This window comes from Heliconius melpomene, chromosome 13 (genome assembly GCF_056956725.1).
Source record: "Heliconius melpomene rosina isolate 202511_hmr_F chromosome 13, ASM5695672v1, whole genome shotgun sequence".
NCBI lineage: Eukaryota > Metazoa > Arthropoda > Insecta > Lepidoptera > Nymphalidae > Heliconius > Heliconius melpomene.
The window spans coordinates 17,097,191-17,117,777 of record NC_140401.1 but is presented as its reverse complement, the minus strand read 5'-3'; the positions used below and the strand labels follow the sequence as shown (position 1 = coordinate 17,117,777).

General features: G+C 36.0%; 1 protein-coding gene across 11 annotated transcripts in view; it reads right to left on the bottom strand.

Annotated features, from left to right (window-relative positions):
• The window catches only part of Synd (protein kinase C and casein kinase substrate in neurons protein Synd), a 99,986-nt gene that overhangs the window by 9,799 nt on the left and 69,600 nt on the right, over nt 1-20,587 (bottom strand). For 6 of the 11 annotated variants that reach the window (XM_085195985.1, XM_085195992.1, XM_085195990.1 and 3 more), the window contains one exon: nt 17,809-17,997. In XM_085195985.1, coding sequence (XP_085052111.1) covers nt 17,809-17,997 — 189 coding nt within the window. Of the gene's footprint in view, nt 1-957; nt 970-17,808; nt 17,998-20,587 lie in introns of all 11 variants that reach the window. The other 5 variants (XM_085195984.1, XM_085195988.1, XM_085195982.1 and 2 more) reach the window with 1 other exon arrangement.

Genomic DNA, 20,587 nt, shown 5'->3' with positions numbered 1-20,587 from the left:
GTTGACATTATCCTTCAAAATTTGAAACATATTGAATGGCGGAACTCAACGCCGCACTTTGTTTATCCAGAGCAATTTAAAAATGACATTAAAATTTATCCTTAACCTTAATCCAGTACTTTTAGTTTAAGTTCAGAAGCGTAAGAAGTACGTAAATAGATTACTTACTAAGCTCATATAGTTATTACTTTGAAAATCTTATTATATAATAATTTTAAAAACATAAATTGTATGAAAAATAATTATGAAAAAACAACATTCATAAGGAAACGAGCTGAAAGCTTCCTTCATATATAATTTTAGTCGAACTAAATGCAATGAATTTTAATGCTCCGGGGAAATCTAGCGCTACGTTTTGTCTTATACAAAATTCAACCAAACGATTGCGAAGCTATATTAGTTAGGTAGCTTGTATTTGGAACAGATTGTAGTTTATTTACTTTTTTTCACTTCACACTGTATTCCGGCCACAGAAAGGGTAGGCAGAGAGACTTTCTGTTAAGACACTCCGTTCCCTTCTTCCCACCAATTTCTGGTGGCATTGTATGGCATTAAGTTGACAGGGTAAGGAAATCAAAATATTAAATATTTTATTTCAACGCCGCGTATCACGTTAAACAGATATTATTAACTTTATTTTAGAGCACAATAGTAATGGAATGCTAATTCTGCGAACACGGTTACAATTTCGTTCATTCCATTTGTACACATAATATAGAATATAGAATACAACATTATATATCAAAACCATCTCTTTTTCATAGTTTTTGTATTCTTGTATGATTTTTAAACACCGCAAAACTTGGTTCGGCACCTGGCAGTACACATAATATATATAGCTAGCATGACTAGCTCTAGCACAACTATAACTTGTGTCGAGTGTGCAGTAAGTAGGTACTACTACTAGCTTAGCTACTAAACTTCCCAACATTACGTGTAGATCAAAGTCAATCTTACCAGAATAATTCGCTGACGTCGGCGGAAACAGAAAATTCAATTGTGTTACATATGTATGTATATTTGAAACATTAATTAAACACGTGGAACAAGTGGAAATGAAAGACTTGTGGCGCTTGCACGCTTTGAATTACAGGGCAAGAAATTCTTTTAAATGATAATATTTTCAAACTTTAAACATCCTTAGAGCTATTCTAGTTAAATATCACTTGGTTATTATCAACTTAAAAATATATATACTCTGGGAATTGAAACATATGAAAATGAAATTTCAAATTCGTTAATTTAAACAACACATTTAAGTTTTAATTTCGTATTTTTCTGTTTAAGCAAAAAAAAATCTAAATTAGTTAATTCTGAATCATTTAGATACTATCACTAATGTGACTAATCACAATTCTATATACATACTTTAATACACATATTACTCTACTTAAGTTTATTATAAGAGCACCCAAGTAATACCTCGAGTCCCCTCTGCCAGTTAAAGCTCAAAATGCTGCAATATTATGAATACAGGCTTCTAGTACCTACAGCTTTTATAAAAGTTTCCATATTAAAAGCAATTTTTAAGCGCTCGCACGAAACTTTGTTTCAGAATATCACTTTAAACCGTGCACTTTGTTATATTACATCATAATGAAAAATCTTTAATATCGACTTATGAAAATGGGCACTTCTGTTCCTAAATGACGCTTTTGTGACGCAACAATAGGTTCCCTCTACCTATTCTGATATATGCAGGAAACACCATGAAGCTTTTCTAAAAAGTCTTACGCATTATTAGTTTCTTAAGTATTACGCATTATTACATCGTTGGTCCATTTTCAAATTACAGAACAGATTTAAATTAAACTTTACAGTACATAAAAATAACACATATTTTATAACTTATGTAAAGATTATGTGTAACATGGCTCCAATATAACAGTAAATTACAACGGGCGAAGTCGCGTTTCGCTCACTAGTATATAAAAAGGTTGTAGAGATAGCGTGTAGAGTCGACTCGAGTGGAGGCTTTTGAAGCGTCACTCACATACCGCCGAGTCAGCCGTCGTCGCCCTCGGGGCCACTGCGTTACTTGGATTAAAAATACGTTTCCAGCTTTTGTTTTTACTTGTGTATGTATGTACGAGTATGTATATAAAAGACGGCTCTTACACGGGAGATTAAACTTAAGTAATAGCTACATGCTATTGTGTAGATTCGAATTTTTTATATATTTTTGTGAGGTTATATTTATCATTTTATTTTTGCTGGAAAAAAGGTCCGAATCTATCTTTTTTGTCACAAATTATTATATTTTGACACTTTGGTATATAGATTTACACGAAAGAAGATATATACTGAATATATAGTAAATGCAAAGATCTATATGTCAATACACAAAAAAATTAAAAACAACAAAAATATTATGCTAAAAACAAATATACAAATATTAAAAAATGGATTCGAACCAGTTCCTTTTCAAAACATCGCGCTACATTAAATTTTTTATTGGTTTCCCAATTATTTTCTATATGATACATTAAAGAAATAAGTATATAATCATACATACATATATATAATTATACTTATAGACAACATGGAATTTAATCAAGATAATATAACAAGATAATCACTTAAAACGATGATATATGAACTATGAGTAAACACCAATTAATCACTTTTTTACCAAATATAGGCTTTGACCTTTGAGTTACGCCATAGTTTACTTCAGACATACATAATTATTTATGATAATATGTAATTATAATACTTAGTCATAACGTTGCGAGAGTAGAGGCTGTCTTGTAAATAATTCTAATTAATAAAAATTATAATACATTCATTTGAGTTAAAAAAGCTGTTTTCAGGTAAACCTTTGTAGAATGCATTGTGTATTAGGTTATAAGCCAAACCAAACAGAACGAAATGAGATCGAACCCACAACCATCCTATACAATATATAACAACATTGTTCTACGGTTTATATTCGTTTATATTGTCTTGCTTATATTTACCATTTGCATATTATGAAATTGACCGAAATTAACTAAACTAAACATCATATTATATATTTGTTTCCCAAAATCGTAATCTCGGTCACAAAATCAATAGAGGAGAAGCTGTCAGCCCTCGAGGGGGTATCGCCGGCACTTTGTTTGATAGGGATTCAATCATTCAAGTAAATGCGCCCTTGAGAGCGCGTGGGCGTTGGGACGTGTTCGAGATATAGCGATTAGACGGATATATCTTATATTTAGAGTTTATTTATTATTGCTTTTTAAGTACGGTGTATAATCTATTAATTGTTACATTGAAATCGCTCTTAAGCTTATTGGAAATAATAAAATTTTAAATGTGGATATCCTGTTCCTTAACCACACGCTGTATTTGTTTCTGTTCTTAGCACGGCAAGCAGAGTGAACCTGGGAACCTAGTGTTAAGAGAATCTGTCCCCATAACCATAAAAACACTTCCGTTCCCCACTTTCCGTCGAATACTGGAGGCGTTCATTGTGCTCCTGTGCTACGACTGGTTTCACATTATGCATTTTATTTTCATAAAATTAGAACTGACATAGTACGTTACTTGCACAAAAAAAATCATCATCAAAAACTGAACCTTAAGGAAAATACGTTTATATTAGCGTTTGGACTAAAATGAAACCAATAACATATAGAATTAATATATAGTTGGTATCTTTCTGTATAAAAATCTTTAAGCAGATGAGAAGTACAAAAATTTCCGTATCCACCGCAAAATACAAGATATCAATCATTAAATATTAAAGTGACGTCAATTCTATACATTTAGTAATTTTAGATTAGTGTTAAAAGAGCACTTCGTTCCAGCTCCAGGTGTATTCGTGTCAAACGGCTGTCGACCGGCTCGCGGCGGCGGCGGTGTTGTGACACGGTGCGAGGTTGACGTTTAATTTCCTGGCTTCTAGCTTTTCTAGGTCAATGTAAATACTGCTCATATGCGGAGTATGGCAGCGTATTCATATGTTGCTGGATGAGCTTTTAAGTAAGATTACATTTTTCTTGTACAACAATGCTATTATTGTAAGGGACGTCATGGCGCAGTGGGATGGGACAGGTTTAATTACAGTAAACGCGACGGTAGCGGGTTCGATCCGTACTCCGAGGAAAGATTGTATTTAAATACCTCTTAACATTTACATAAGTTTCTATTTACAGCACAATTTAATAAAGTACTGACATTGTGTGCTGATTTACAATTTTTATTTCTTAAAGTACTTTTTTATATTTCTGTAACCGAGCACGATCAAAGGACCCCAAAATGCTTTAGTTACAAAATTAAACAATGGTTCCGTTGGGAATTTTCTTAATCTTAGTTGGAGAAAACCGTTCCCCTCATCGAGATAAGGCACGTTCTCACGTAGGGTAAGCTTTTAGGTAAAGTGCGTTGGTGGACATTGTCGACGGACGAAATGACATGTATAATAATTAATAGCTGGGATCATGCTTCAACCATTTTAGTATGTATGTACTTAAATATTTAAGGAAGTTTCGCCACTCGTCAAGCGAACGGAGTGTCTTGACGCTATATTTTCTCTGCCTACTACTTACTACTGCCTAGTTTTGTTACTATTAAAAATTACTAAATGGTATATCCATTTCCATAAGAATAAACCTATACATAAATTTAATTTTTGTTGCAAGTTCTACCGCAATATCATATGAATTTCAAGACGTTTTTATTATTAAAACATATTTTTTCACTTCATGAAGAAACGAACAATTTTGAACAAAACTATAAAAGGAAATATATTTTTGAAATAACTAGGAAGTAATGTGTTCTTGTAAATTTTAAAGTTCAAATGAAAGGTAGCTTTTATGAACGGAAACTGAAACAGATGCTTAAAGCTTAAGTGTACTTGACTACAAAAGAAAAAACTTGTTACAACCAAGTTTTTAGCGTTTTATTTTAAGAAGAAATTTGAAAATTACATTAAATTTTCTTGTAAAAATATAATTAAAACTACCGTTCATAAAATTATACAATAATTAATTAACGTATAATATTTTATTAAATAATGAGCTGAGGATATCTGAATAGTTTGTTGAAGGGGCTTGTCCCAGGAACTACTACTCTACCAGTATTTTAAATATATAATTTAAATATATAATAAATTTATTTTCTACTTAGTTCATATACGCACAATAAAATCAATGATGAGAAAGCAATAAGTATATTATCCTGCTCTGACTATATAACAAACGGCGACTCACGAGGTGCGGATATGTAAAAGCAATTTATAATCGCAAAACTAGTTCCCAATCCGAGCAGTAACTTTGAAATGAGAGAGAATATTTCAAAGTACAATTTCAATGCGCAATAAAGTTAAATTTTATAGGTTGTTAGTTGCGCCTTTGCACGTTGCACGCGTGCATGTAGATTTACTCAATTGTTTACTACAAGTAGTATGCGCTTGGATCTAGAATATTAATTGTTATATTTTTTATCGTTAGAAATTAAAATATATTTTATTGTATACTTGCAACAACCTATTAGCTGAATTAATTTATACAAGATGTTTCAATCATCAAGGAATGCATTAAATTATAGAAACAAAAAATGCGATACATTGTATACTAATGCATACGTACATATACACATTATATATAGGTATACGATTTTCTAAGAATATCCATCAATAAGACAAAGTCAAAAATAAGTCTGCTCACGAAGCTGAATGACAAAAGCGCGTTATCGACGTGACGTAAATCTTTACTTCATTATATGGCACGTTAACATCTATCTAGCGACGCCACACCGCTCTTAGGGTAACTGAATTAATGTATGAAATGGTTAACTAGTTATGGGTTCAATTTGAAATCAACGAGATACCTACTTTAAATAAAAAAGTATTATTATTATTTTTAGCTCCATGCTGTATTCCGCACATAGCAGGGTGTACAGAGGGAGTCTGGTAATCTAGTGCTTAGACACTCCGTTCCTATTGAGACACTTCCGTTCCTCACATATGCATTCCGTTGCATATACACACGAAGGAAGAAGAGTGACACTCAGAAGAGATAAACCTCTTTACTTTCTATTTTTCTACCACAATATTTGAACTTGTCTAGAACTAAAAACAACATACAACCAATAATTAATCATCACATAATCACATAATTAAGAATCACAAACCTACATACATTCACACATATACAGTTTTGCAACGACATTGCATAACTGACAGCTACCAACGAGTACCGAGTACTGAGTATTGAGAGTATGGACTGAAATGATTCGTAGTGAATGGAATTCCGCAGACGCGTAACACGTCGGTCGCGATTGATGTGCAGCGCGATGTAGTGCTTGCGTAACGTAACGTGCCTCGACCCGACCGACGGTGAACAGCGGCTATGGGGATATGGAAATATTTGAAAATTTTCATATATTTATATAACGAAATACTATTAAAACCAAGTAGGTTTACTGGTTTTTTTAAGCAAACGTATAAAATTTGAACGTAGCGGGATTTGACCCCATAATTCTAAGTAATTATGTTTCTGTAGCGGATATTTCTAAAAATAAAAAAAAACTATGTCAAAATGCTAACGACGATGGATAAGATGGCTTAGTGGTCAGAGTGTTTGGATGGCTTCCAAATGGTGGAGGTTCAAATCTGGCTAGGTTAAAAAATGTTGACTCTTCTATGGTGCATATTGTAAATATTGGGCAAAGAAACAATTTTTTAAATAAAAACTTGCCCTTGATGAGAAACTAAGCCAAAACCATAGCAAGTACAGGTTAACACTTCCGAGCTGGCATCAATAGCCACTTTATTTTACAAATGACAAACAGACAGACATACAAACACACACCAAGTGCAAGAGTACAACAAGTACAAACAAACTGACGATCTGTCAGTCTCGTGTCATGTATACGATACGAGCATAGCTGATCGCAGACGTGACACGGGCTGACGGCTTTATCGGCGACGCGAGGTTATATAAATTGTTATATTTGCCAGTTTACGTCTAGCGCAGTTGTATCGGACAGACGACCTATGTGCTATATATTATGCTATATATAGTGGTTTCATCAAAATAATATAGAAAATGTTAAGTGTTTTGGGTGTAATATGTATAAGAAAGGTGGGTACGATCCTTACTCTTACCCTTATCTCTGGTTACAACACTACACGTGGCGTTGAGTTTTGCCACTCAATACGCAATCGCTCGATTATTGGGAGTAAAGTGGGGAGACGAAGTGGCGTAACACTAGATTCCTTTAGCGTACTTTGCTATATGCGGGAAACAGCACGAAGGAAAAAAAATCAATTTAGCAAGGAAAAAAGGGAACACCAGAGACAAAAATAATTTGAAATACTATTGTTGTACGTACGTACGTACGTGGTATCAATTTATAACAACTCGCATTTTAACTTAGATGTTTATTTATTTCTGCGAATTCAACCAACATAAATAATTACTTTAAAAGAACCATTTAATATTCAATACAAATAGTTCCGATATAATTATTAGATATAATTGCAAACACCTGTCGTATTCAATTTGTCGGTCTACCTCTAACAGCAATTATAACTAGAATATGTATCACCAAATATTATTTTATGGATGGAGTTGTTACAAATGTCACTGTACGTACATACTGTAGACTGTACTTATACATACACACACAAGAACACAATACACACACAAACTCATACATATACTAAAAAATAAAAATGTTACTCTTTTCTTCGAGTAACTTTATTACTATTGGAAATAAAATCCACGACTAATATTGGAACACGTTCATTTCCTGATTGATTCAATATTGCCAACATCACGCAGTAAATAACCAACACCGAACGTGGGGCTTTTAGCACATTTTTTTTGCTTTCTCAGAATGTTATTTTGTTCCCGTTATGGGAAATATAGTTATAAAAATTGACTAGCATCATTATATTAGGAAAAATGTAATACATGACTTATTGAACATATGAACCTAAACCTCTTCAATCGAAATCGAATTAAATGCAAGTTCGATTTCAACTCGTGGGAATGTACAGGGTGAGTCATATTGAACTTTCCGATTTCAATAAGGTGTGTATTAAAAACAAAGCGACATGCAGTAAAAATTATTTTATTGTTTGAAAGCACATAACATGCAGTTTTAATTTAGTTGGTTTTAAAAATGATATCCTGTAAATGTCTACCTCCATTGACCACACACTGCTGAAGCCTTTCCCGGAAGTTGTCCATTACTCGTCGAGTCATATTCAGCGGAATAGCATTGATTTCTTCCGTGATTGCAGCCTTCAGTTCATCGATGGTTCGGGGACGATGCGTGTACACCTTTTCCTTCAGGTAACCCCAGAGAAAGAAATCGCAGGGGGTTAAATCAGGTGATCTCGGCGGCCACCCAACGTCACCTCGCAAAGAAATGAGATGACCGGGAAACATTTGTCGCAGGATTTCCATTGAACGCCTGGATGTATGGGCTGTAGCACCATCTTGTTGGAACCAGATGTTATCGTTGTCATGATTCTGCGTTAATTCCTCCAATTTCGGTTTCAGAAAAGTTTCAAGCATGTCGCAATACCGAGCAGAGGTAACTGTGACGACTTGACCATCTTCTTCAAAAAAATAGGGACCCCACACACCAAACTCTGCAATAGCGCACCACACTGTCACTCGAGGGCTGTGAAGTGGTCGTTCGTGTAGGTTTCGTGGGTTATTCTCAGCCCAGTATCGAAAATTCTGTTTGTTGACAGTTCCGGCGAGGTGAAAATGTGCCTCTGTCAATCACTGAAGATCAAAACAGCAGTGCGGGGGATCTGCTGAATGTCGCGGCATAAATTTGTTCGTGTGTCTAAGTCTCTAACTGTTAATTCTTGCACTACCTGAATCTTGTATGGGTGAAATTTAAGGTCTCTATGCAGTATTCTGCGGACACTACTGAAAGATAATCCTAGTGAAGCGGCATGTTTCCGAACAGAACGCCGAGGGGATTGTTGAATTGAAGCCCGCACTCTATCCACGTTTTCCGCTGACGTTGACGTCCTAATTCGGCCTTGTGGTCTTGTTTTTAATGCTGATGATGTTGCTCTAAAATTTGATACCCAATTTCTGATTGTTGGTCCAGTGGGAATGGGATCACGTCGACCAATAGCAAAATGTAAACGGAACGCACGCTGTGTTGTGATCACGGAGCCGCCATTTTTAATAAACTCTTCAACTACGAACGCACGATGTTGTCCCGACCAAGCCATTGCTCACACTAAAACTGCATGTCATGGCGCGTCTAATGACACCATCCCCACCCTTCTACTCCTTCCCTTCTTCGTGCAACGTCCTTCCAAAACCGGAAAGTTCAATATGACTCACCCTGTATTATTTTCATTTCCTTGCTCTTGAAAATCGAATTACTCAACACACAATGTCTCGATAATCTAGCGGATATTGGGGACGTAGTTAGTGTTTAACATTAAAGTTCCTTGTGCCTACCCTGCTATATACGGAAATAACACACACACATTAAATTCAGACAGAAAAATAAATTATTTCTGGTGTCTCCGGAAAATACGGGAGAAAAATAACACAATCATAAAAAATGTCTTTTATAGAAAAAGTGTTCATAAACGTGCTTTTAATAATAATTATATAATGGGGCTTAGTTACCGCTTATCGTTGGAAACGTGATATATCATGTACATAGTGGGATTACACATCGATAACTATAATAAAATAGGATCAATAACTACATAAAAATAATCTTGATAACGTAATAAAAGAAGTTTTATTTAGTCTAGGGAGTCTCTTATGTTTTACTAGACTGACCAAGGAAACAAAATTGGAACAACTTCCTCGGGAGGGATTTCAATTCACAATCATCGTGGAATCGAGCTCTATCGGGGGGAATAAAAAACTTGGTGGACAAAGCACGAAAATTGGGAAAGAATCTGAAAAAATGGGGAACGGAGTGCCCTAACACTAGGTTCCCCCGACCGTAAAGCCAGAAAAAGGGTTGCATTTGTTAAAAAAATATTATATTTAACTATTAATAATAGAGATATTGTTCGCAACTGTTTACTTAACGCGGGTAGTATGTTGATATCGACGTAATTCGACCCAGACATGTCTGGCGTTTTTAATATGGGATGGATAAAGTATGTAAAGATGTAAATATATATAATAATATAAATGAATATAATATAATAATATTATATTCATTTATACTTATTTGAAGGTATGATTTTACTTAGAAGTCCATCGTGGCGTAACGTCATATGTCAAGTGTTTGAGTGTTAACGCGATAAAAGGATTCGATCCCCACTCAAGAAGTTATTTCTGACATAAATTTATACTATTCTTCTACAGCAATACCTAGTTGTTCCTAGAAGCGTATGCACGCATAGGCTATGCTAATTACGAATGTACACAATAGTGTAGGTACTTGAGGTCGAAAAACAGTCGTGAGAGTTGTATTGATGAGCTAATAGGAAGTATTACGAAGTAGATCTTTCAATAGAGCAATTGGGCTTAGTGATTGTGAACAAACATTTACATATCTATATTAATATTATAAAATGAAAGTTTGTTTGGTTAAAACCTTTAACCTCAGGAACTACCAATTTGAATGAAAGAATATTTTTGAATTTGATATTTCATTTATCGAGACAATAAATAGGTTTATAAATAAATCAAGCTTATTCTTTCGATATTACCCGCTGTTCCTTTACGACGAAATAGTGGCAAAACTACAGTAACCTATCTTAACCATGATATAAGTAAAAAATAATAGAAAAAGTTGTAGTAAAAGCCAGACGCATCTGCCAATAAAAGTAATTAAAATTTTACAAAAAGGTCCAACAACGACTTACTTAAAAAAAACATAGTAGGAACCTATCACATAAACGGCTGCTCTAGCAGATGTTTTATTAAATCGTGCGATCAACCCTACACTACCCTCGAAAGACGAGGGTCGGATAAGCCTGTTTGTTCTTTTGAACATTAGTTAGGATGAATTCTTAACGTATTTAAAACTTCTGTTTACTTTAGTAAGTTAACGTAAAGATTCCCGAATTTATTTCATTTTACATAGGTATAGGGTATAAAGTTTATTTTATTTACTACTAGCGACCCTCTTGCGGCTTCGCCCGCTTTAACTACTGGATTATTCATGTAATGTATGTTTGCAAAGCACTTAAGATTATGTAAAAATTAATTAAACCCTAATGCAACCCGCATTTTTGTAGTTTCAATAAGGATTTTCCAATTGTTTTACACAGCAAGGATTTTTTAGTAGGTACCGTAATTTTAAATTTGTGCTACTAATCTTTTCAAGTACTTATTAAAATATATTTAAATGACTATTTTTAGATAGTTAAATGACTATTTTTAAACGGAAGAAATTATAAACAAAAACCTACCTACTACTAACTACTACAAAAAATGTGAAAACAAATATATCGCGCTTAAATAATACATTCAACTCCAATTATCCAATACGTGCAAACGCTTCTAACTAAATCTTCGTTGCTATAGAGGCAGCCGGGTTTTTTTTTCGAGCTTTTTAAGTTAATGCTGAAGGGGGTATTCTGTCGCTGATGAAAAGCAGGCACGACGTGGCTGCCTGTGAGGAAAATTAAATAAAATGCATGGGCCGGGAATCGAACCCGGGCCGCCCGCGTGGCAGGCGAGTATTCTACTACTGAACCACCGATGCGTGTAAGGCAAGCGGGCACGGCGGACGCATGGCGAGTGGCGAGCCGTTTCGCAGCAAGGATTTTTTTGATATTGTAACAACTTCTAAAGTACTTATTAAAATGAAAAATAGTAAAAGACAGTTTTGGTCTACATTAAATGGCCAACGTAACTAATGTACTTATTTATATGCTGAGAGTAAGGGATAAGTGAAACTTGAGTAACATACAGCTGATGTGTCAACGGCGGGATGTGTCAACAATTAAATGCGTTTTTTTCTGTAAAACTATTCGCAATTTCGAAATATTGTAAAAAGCAAATTTTATCTTCGTTTAACGTAGAAAATTAATAAAGTATTTTAAAGGATAAGAATTAATACCATTATGGAAAAATATCCCTCACAATAAAAAATATATTGAAATTATTATTTTTAGACAGAAAAATGATCACTACACGTTATTCTTAAAAGATACGAATATGCCATCGCGGACTTTTTTGTAGATCTTATTAAGAGGAACAATACTCCAGTACATTTTTTTCATATAGTACTTACCATTAGAGCAGCGCATGCGCGAAAGTGTCTCAACGGGTAGGACTTTATACACATTTATCGTATTTATGTTAATTTACATAAGAATGTACAAATAATAAACTATATATAAACCTTCTACGAAAAACACTCGACTTAATGGTGAAGACCGCATCCAAATCCGTTGGGTGGTTTAGAAGAAGAAGAGTTAGAAACAACAGACAGACACGAAAAGCGACTTTGTTTTATAAGATATAGGATATGAAACACGACAAGAATCTTGAAACGACTCAAATCGATGGACACCAGCAAGGTAAATCCATAGTATATTTCGTAGCTTCTTGCCTTAACTTACAACTAAAAACTGCGACAAGAAAATGTCAAAATAAATAAATTGCAATACGATTGCACACTTACAGATATCTGTTTAAACTCTCGTCGGCCGTCGGAAAAGCAATTAATTTCTTCTAAAGCTCAAAGTAAAGTTATTTAATTTGAACTGCTAAGTTTCGCCAGTATAATTTTTTTACCAGTATATAGCATCGTATGTTTACTGAGAAGTCGGTAGTATAGAATAACATTTGAGACATAGCTGGGCTATATTTCAGGTTTGATTCTTTTCTTTCTAACTCAACACTTTATTCCGAGGGAACCTGGAACGCTAGTATTCCGCCGAATTCTGGAGTGGCAAAACTTAAGGCCGCGCTTTGCTTCATCACCATAGAAGTAATGAAAATAATAATATATTTAATTCTTCTTGATGGGAATCGAGTTCACAACCCTTATGCCTCTACACCTCGATGGCCTCTGGCTATGAGTGTTATAGGAAAAGAGGAGTCTTAACATTAGATTCTCTCTGCCTTCCCTATATTTCCTACGATACTTCCCTATTTCATAAAATATATTTTATAACAAGATACTTACATTCAAACAATAATCTCGACATTTCAGTTATGAGTAACAATAAAAGTAGTATATTCTTTTTTATCGCGTAGACAATACTGTATAATTATCATTCGTATCTGTGTCAGGGTGATGATATCACGCCAGCCTAACAACAAGATAACTGAAGGTAGTTTTGCATATACAGAAAGAAGATATTTGTAAAAGACTTTATCTGGTAGATATACTATTTTATAATGTCGTGGCGCAATGGCACAAGAATGTTGTTGTGAGTTCGATCCCCACTCGGGAGAATAAACTATTATTTATTAATATTTTAATTTTTACGCTCTGGTACCTGCCAATCCAAAACTGGCCTGCCTGCCTGCAACACGCAATGTCCCGAAACTTTGACGAAAAGTGGGGAACGGAGTGTCTTAACTCTAAGTTCCCTGGTCTATCTTGTTATATATACATTGTGAATAAAGTAATATGTGAGTAGATTTCTAGCCTTCGTGAAAATAAGAGCGTATAACAATGGTTACTTATAAGTTTTAAACTAAGACTATATTAAAGCATAAATTACTTGGGCATCGATAAAATCGTTAAAAATGACAAACTACTTTAGTACTGCACTAAAGTTTGAAAAAAACCTTTCCTTAAAGTTGAACAAAATAATCCCCCTCGATCGCTTGAACATGACGTAAACTACAAACTAATTTAAATTCCCGTAACTCCAGCGGAAGCTGAAGAATAAGAAAATGTGCTATTTAGCATTTTAAAGTTAAAACTTACGTTTCTTAATTCAGTTTAATGAAACGTAAAAAAAGGTTTTTTCTTAAGTTGTTAAAGTTAAAATTGAAATTTATGAAAGACAATCAATTTCAAATATGTTCATATTTTAGGACCAATTTTCTAAGCATTTTATCATCAAATATATAAAATATCTATAATCTATATTACTAGTTTCACGGTAAAATTCCGTACATATATAGCAGGATACGCAGGGAACCAAATATTACACTTCATTACCCACTTACCATCCAAATTTTGAGACATTGTCTATATTACAAATATAAATTACCAACATAATAAAGATATATTTAAATCAATATTCACAGAAATTACAACAGCAGATGATAACCGGTGGGCGTGTGACGTTACTGCTACGAGTGCTTTATTTTCGACAGTAGGTGAACCAGATTATTTTTGGGTACTAAAGTAGAGCAGAGACGTAAGAAATGAGCAACAATTATATAGTTCGAGAAAATTGTAGAGTTCACGAAAGTTTTCTCGCTGATGTTAACTTTATAATAGGATTTCTTTGAAATGTTATAACTTCTGAGTTTAGTTTTATAGTTCTTAAAAACTTTTTTTGGTTTATTGAACACTTATACGACAAACGGAATGTTCAATATAGATATATAATTTAATAATTTAAATTACATAATATCTGTGTTTTTAAGAAATATTCTAAGAAGGGACATGTAGGAAAGATGGGTAATACAGATCTAGAATATTATTTTGAAAATTGATCTAATCCCACAGGGCAGCTCAATTAAGTCGGTCTCGGAGGTCAAATCGCAGGTGCATATCGTTATTAGAGGCAATCATGTAACAATGACATGTTAAGGCTCAATAGAAACTTATACAATTTATGATATAGGAAGTAGGAACTAAGATTATTGTAACCTTTTATAGGTAGGCAAGATTTCTGCAGGAATGTCTTAATATCCATGCAGACAAAATTGCGGGAGACTAATATTATATAATTCTCAATATAAAAAATACTTTCGAAAAAGCGAAACTATAGCATACATATAAAGGGAGGAATGTTTAAGTGAAAAGTTTACGAAATTCACATTGAAATGCAGTAGGTAGGTGCAGCGGGTAGATATAACAGAAGCATCGCTCAAAGGCACACGCGACACAAACGGCAGGGGGAGCTCGGTATTGCATCGCTTTTCTTTGTCACGACATTTCGTTGTAGAATTTAAACGGAAAACAAAAAGTGTTAAACTGAAATGATTAGAACGCGAACGACTTTAATTTCTTTTTTTTGCACTTGAAATGAAAATATCTAACATAATATTGTTTTATAGTTAAAAGAAATATTTGCGTAAGATACACCAAAATATTACTTTTTTAAATACATTTTATCTTTTGTAGCACTGCAAAAAAAAACCTTATGGAAAGGATTGTAGCCACAAACCATAGCATTTACAGTCCCACTGCGACGCAATGGCCCCAATTAATAATTTCTAAGTTTGCCACTTTAAATATTTTAAATAACTAAATAAAAAAAAAATACCAACAAGGAATGTTTAAAGGATAAAAATGTATAGAAATAATATCAATTGAATAAATAATAGATGAATCAATTCAGTATTAAATGATAAATAACTCTAACATGCAGCATATGCAGTAGTCATAACGTGGGTGCGGCAGATACAATTGATATAAAACACAATTCCACTTTATCCAGATATGTTATCGATATCAATTCTAATATCACTTGAAATTTGTGCATTTCAGTTGTAAATCATATTATTATAATATATTTAAATAAGTAAGTTATTTTAAATTGAATTAATTAAAATATTGTGATTGCTTCTAACTTTAACCCGAAATTAATTTTAATATCCAATATAAGTCTGGTTCTTACTGAAAGATCAGGTCACACACCATTTTCCACTTCAAATTTTCCTAAATGAATTGAATAAGAGAAAACCATTCAAATAATAACAAATCCTGGAGAATCTTACCTACAATTCTATATTGTAATTTGTAAGGCATTTCCCTAAAACCCCTACTATATACTTAGCGTTGATATTTTTTCCAGACAAAACTCTATAAAATAGCAAGCAGGTAATATGGCCTACGCTACTCGCTAGTATCGTGTAATCCGCGCGTTCTAGACATATCGATTACAACTAAATAGGGCAACTGGTCAAAGAACTCAACTAGCAAATCGATGTTGCTGTTGTGTCCAGTACGAGACTGTAAATAAGTAAATATCTTGTAGGTTATACTTACCTCCCGACCTAAGTATACGACTTATTACATGAATAATATAAAATATGAACAGATATATGTGTTTTTTAACTGTTTTGCCATGAAATATTATTGTTTTACAAAAATATGATAGAGCAGGTAGGCAGAGGGAACCAAGTGCCTTAATACTTCATTTTTACAATTTCAACAAGCAATATCTCAAAAATTGGCCGGTGCACGGGGAACGGAGTGTCTTAACACTACACTCCCTCACCTTACCCTCCGTGAAGTTGCAAAAAAATGCAAAAAATAAATAATGCACATATTATTAACACCCAAAAAGTCAATACTAATATAACGGTATTAACGGTCCACCCCCAGTTCCAGTTTAGACCACCAGCGCGTCCCAGCGCCGCCACCGTGTTAATTCGGTCTAGTGGCTCTGGGGCTTTCAACGGGAAGGGATTATGCCTGAGTGCTATCCACGTTTAGCTTTCTATTTCCTTGTAGCTTAAAGCGAGCGTTAGCAAGTTGTGTTTAACGAGTTTAATTTATTGTGCTATCAATGGTTACATTCTGTTTATAATCTTCATACTATTGTAACCGAATTGGGAGAATCATAGAATTATACAGCTGCTATACAAGTATGTATTCGCCAGCTAGACAATAATCGATACATAGAATACAAAGTGACTTAAGGCAGAAAACACAGTTTTTTTGTATACCGCATATAACAGAAGCACTCCATGCGGACCGCTATATTGAAAGACATTGTGTGTTGAGTTGCGGAACTCAACACAGCTATTTGTCTTGTACGAGAGCTAAGATGTGTAAATAATTCATTCCCCTGTAAAAACATAATAGCTATATACTAATAATGTACATAAAATATATAATACCCATGTATATTATCATAATAAATGCCTATTTACAATTATAATCTACAGTACTTCAACTATAAAATTAAAGTTATAATGTGTTATATTATGATATGTGTGTAATCGCACCATTATTAATGATAACGTATTGATTTTACTCCATACACTTGCGAGAATACAGGTGTCTGAGGTCCCTACTGAGAATTCTTAGTGACTCTTTAGTTACTTTATAATTTAAACGGCCTAGAAAAGTTAGAAGCTACCTGAAACACCACTTAGAAGCTACCACTTTTAAAAAATAAAATATTTACAAGAAAAAACATTGTTTCTAAGTAAATATATATATTTCCATTAAACTTTGTGTTAACTGACATCGCTTGGAGCGACGCTTTTGAAGACACATCTTTCAAACAAACACAAGACAATCTTAAGAGAAAATTCAAACGGAGCTCTAAAGTTAATTAAATAAATATGTTCACTAACGAACTTGTTTTTGTTTTCAATTTCATTTAGATTTGTTAAATATTTGTTATGAAAATGGAAATGTTGAACAGCTTTTTCTTATATAACAATTGAAAATATAGTTTACTTTTTTTACTTCACGCTGTATCCTGCATACAGCAGGGTATATAGAAGGAACCTAATGTTATGCCAAATGTCGAGACGACGAGACGAGAGAGAGAGAGAACACAACTCTTACAATTATGTTACCTGAGTGAAGAAATGGAAATAATTCATCCAAATGAATTAGAATCACGCAAAAACTATCGAACAGATTCTGAAACTTTACAGTAATACTGCTTATACATAAGAATAAAACATAAATTGAAAAAAAGTTTGAGCAGGCGAGGCCGCGTCGCAGTCGCTAGTCGAATATAAATCTAACCCCACCAACCTGATCGGGACTCAGCGAGCTGTCCCCACTGGCGTTCCTCTCCTGGTTCTGCGCGGTCCTCTCTTGCTTGCACGCGGTGTGGTACTCGAGTCTCGTTCTTTCCACTTTCTGTAACAGCTTGGCCCACGGCTTCTGCGCCTTTTTGAACGCTTCGTCCATTTCTTTACGTTCTTTTAGCTGAATCATTGACTGTGGACAATAAAGGTAAACTGTTAGTTCATTTGGTATTCGAATTATTGAGAAATATATGTTTATAGCAAAATGATAAAATGGGTAATATGACAATATTTCATTACTATACAAATGTTCATTATAAATATAAATGTTGAATTGTGTGTTAAGTCTTCTTCTTCTTCTTCCTCCTGGCATTAATCCCGGCTAATTGCCAGGGTCTGCCTTCCTACACAACCTACTCCACTTTGCACGATCTTTTGCATCCTCGGTGGTTAGACCATTGGCTCTCATGTCCTGCATCACGGCATCCAACCAGCGCTTCCTCGGGCGTCCGGGAGGTCGCACCCCAGGGACTGGTATAGCAAGGCACTTGCGTCCGACATAGTTCTTAGGCCGGCGCGTAACGTGGCCAAACCATCTCAAACGACTCTCTTGGAGCTTATCCGCTACGTCACGGACCCCAAGACTACCTCGAATGAATGTGTTGCGTATGCGGTCAGACCGCGTTACGCCGCACATCCACCTCAGCATCTTCATTTCCGTGACGTGAAGCTCCTGAGTGTGCCGAGATAGTGCTGGCCAACATTCGCTGCCGTATAAAAGAACCGGTCGGACGATGCTCTTGTATATCAGCCCCTTGAGCTTGGGCGGTATTCTGCGGTCGCAGACCACACCAGTGACCTCCCGCCATTTGGCCCAGGCAGCGCTTATCCGGCCATGGACATCGTGGTCGATGCCTCCAGACTCGTGCATAACGGATCCAAGGTACCTGAACTTCTCCGACTTAACGGCTGGCTCAGGACCTATAAGGATGGTGCTCGAGTCCCGGCTCCCGCAGGCCATGTACTCTGTCTTCGACACATTTAGTTTAAGACCGCCGTTCTCAAGCGTACCCTTCCAGAGGTTCACTTTACGCTCCAGCGTCAGTCGGTTCTCGGCAATGAGTGCTATGTCGTCGGCATACATCATCAGCCATGGAGGCTGGTCCTGGATGTGAGCCGAGACAGTATCGAGCACTACATTGAATAAGAACGGACTAAGAGCCGAGCCCTGGTGAACCCCCACCGTAATCGGGAAGGGTCTAGTGTCGCCAACAGCAGTCCTAACCATAGAAGCGGAATCGTGGTACATGTCTCTGATAATCTCAATATAGGCCTCAGGGATCCCTTTGGATCGCAATGCCCACCAGATACACTGACGAGGCACACAGTCAAAGGCCTTCTGCAGATCTAAAAAGGCCACATGCAGAGCTCTCCTTTTTTCCCTGTATGCCTCCATCAAAGTTCTGAGGGCGAAAATGGCGTCCATGGTGCCCGATCCTGGCTGAAATCCATATTGAGACTCAGAGACAGTACACTCTCGGCGGAGCCTGAGGTCGATCATGCGCTCGAAGAGCTTCATGGTATGACTCATAAGCTTAATGCCCCTATAACTACCACAATCTTGAACACTGCCCCTTCCTTTGTAAATAGGGGTAATGAAGCTAAGCCGCCACTGATGCGGCATCTTACCAGTGTTCAAGATATGGTTAAAAAGGTCAGTAAGCATGAGCACACCAAGAGAGCCCAACGATTTCCACGCTTCGATCGGAATGTCGTCAGGTCCCACCGCTTTTCCGTTCTTCATGCGTCGAAGGCAATTACGTGTTTCGTCAAGGGTTATTGGGGCAATAAGTCCGAGGTTAGGCGGTGGGTCGTGATGAAGACTACATGGGTGCTGAGTATTCAGCAACTCCTGGAAGTAGCTTCTCCACCTCTCCTTCACAGAGGCATGACTACAGAGCAGCGTGCCCTGGGAATCTTTGACGCAAAGACATTTTGCGATATCTTTCGTCACTTTATCCCGGGAACGTGCCAGTTTGTAAATGAGCTTCTGCCCCTCCACAGTTTCAAGTTTATCATACAATGGTGACAAACTTTTACTGCGGGCTCTGGCTACAGCTCTTTTACAGGCACGTTTAGCTACTGTGTACTCCAGTCTGTCTTCAGGAGAGTTGGATTCCTGCCACTTCTTAAAGGCAGCCTTCTTTTCACGAGTCACCTCCTGCACCTCGTCATTCCACCACCATGTCTCCTTGTCGATGACACGTCCTCCCCTAGAAAGGCCAAGAACTCGCCTGCCCGCCGCAATGATTGCCGACTGAGCCCGATCCCAAGCATCCTGAGCAGTCTCGGTGTTCGTCGAAATATCGTGACTTTTCACCTCTGCCAGGAAGTCGGTCTGCATCGGTCCATTCAACAACCACCACTTGATCCGAGGCCTACGTTTCTCGGCTACTTTCTTCTTCGGAGTGACGTTAAAGTCCATGACAAGAAGACGATGTTGGGCCGTTAGGCTTTCGCCTGGAATGACCTTACAGTTAGTTACCCTGCCCATATGACACCGTCTGGTCAATAAGTAGTCTATTTGAGTTGAGTGGGACCCGCTCTTATACGTGATAAGGTGCTGAGAATTCTTTTGGAAGAACGTATTCACGACGGCCAGATCAGACGCAATACAGGTTCTCAGAATGTTTTCTCCCTCTGCATTGCGAAGACCGTGCCCAAAACCCCCGTGAACACGTTCATACGGCTCAGCAGCCCTACCGACGTGCCCGTTCAAGTCC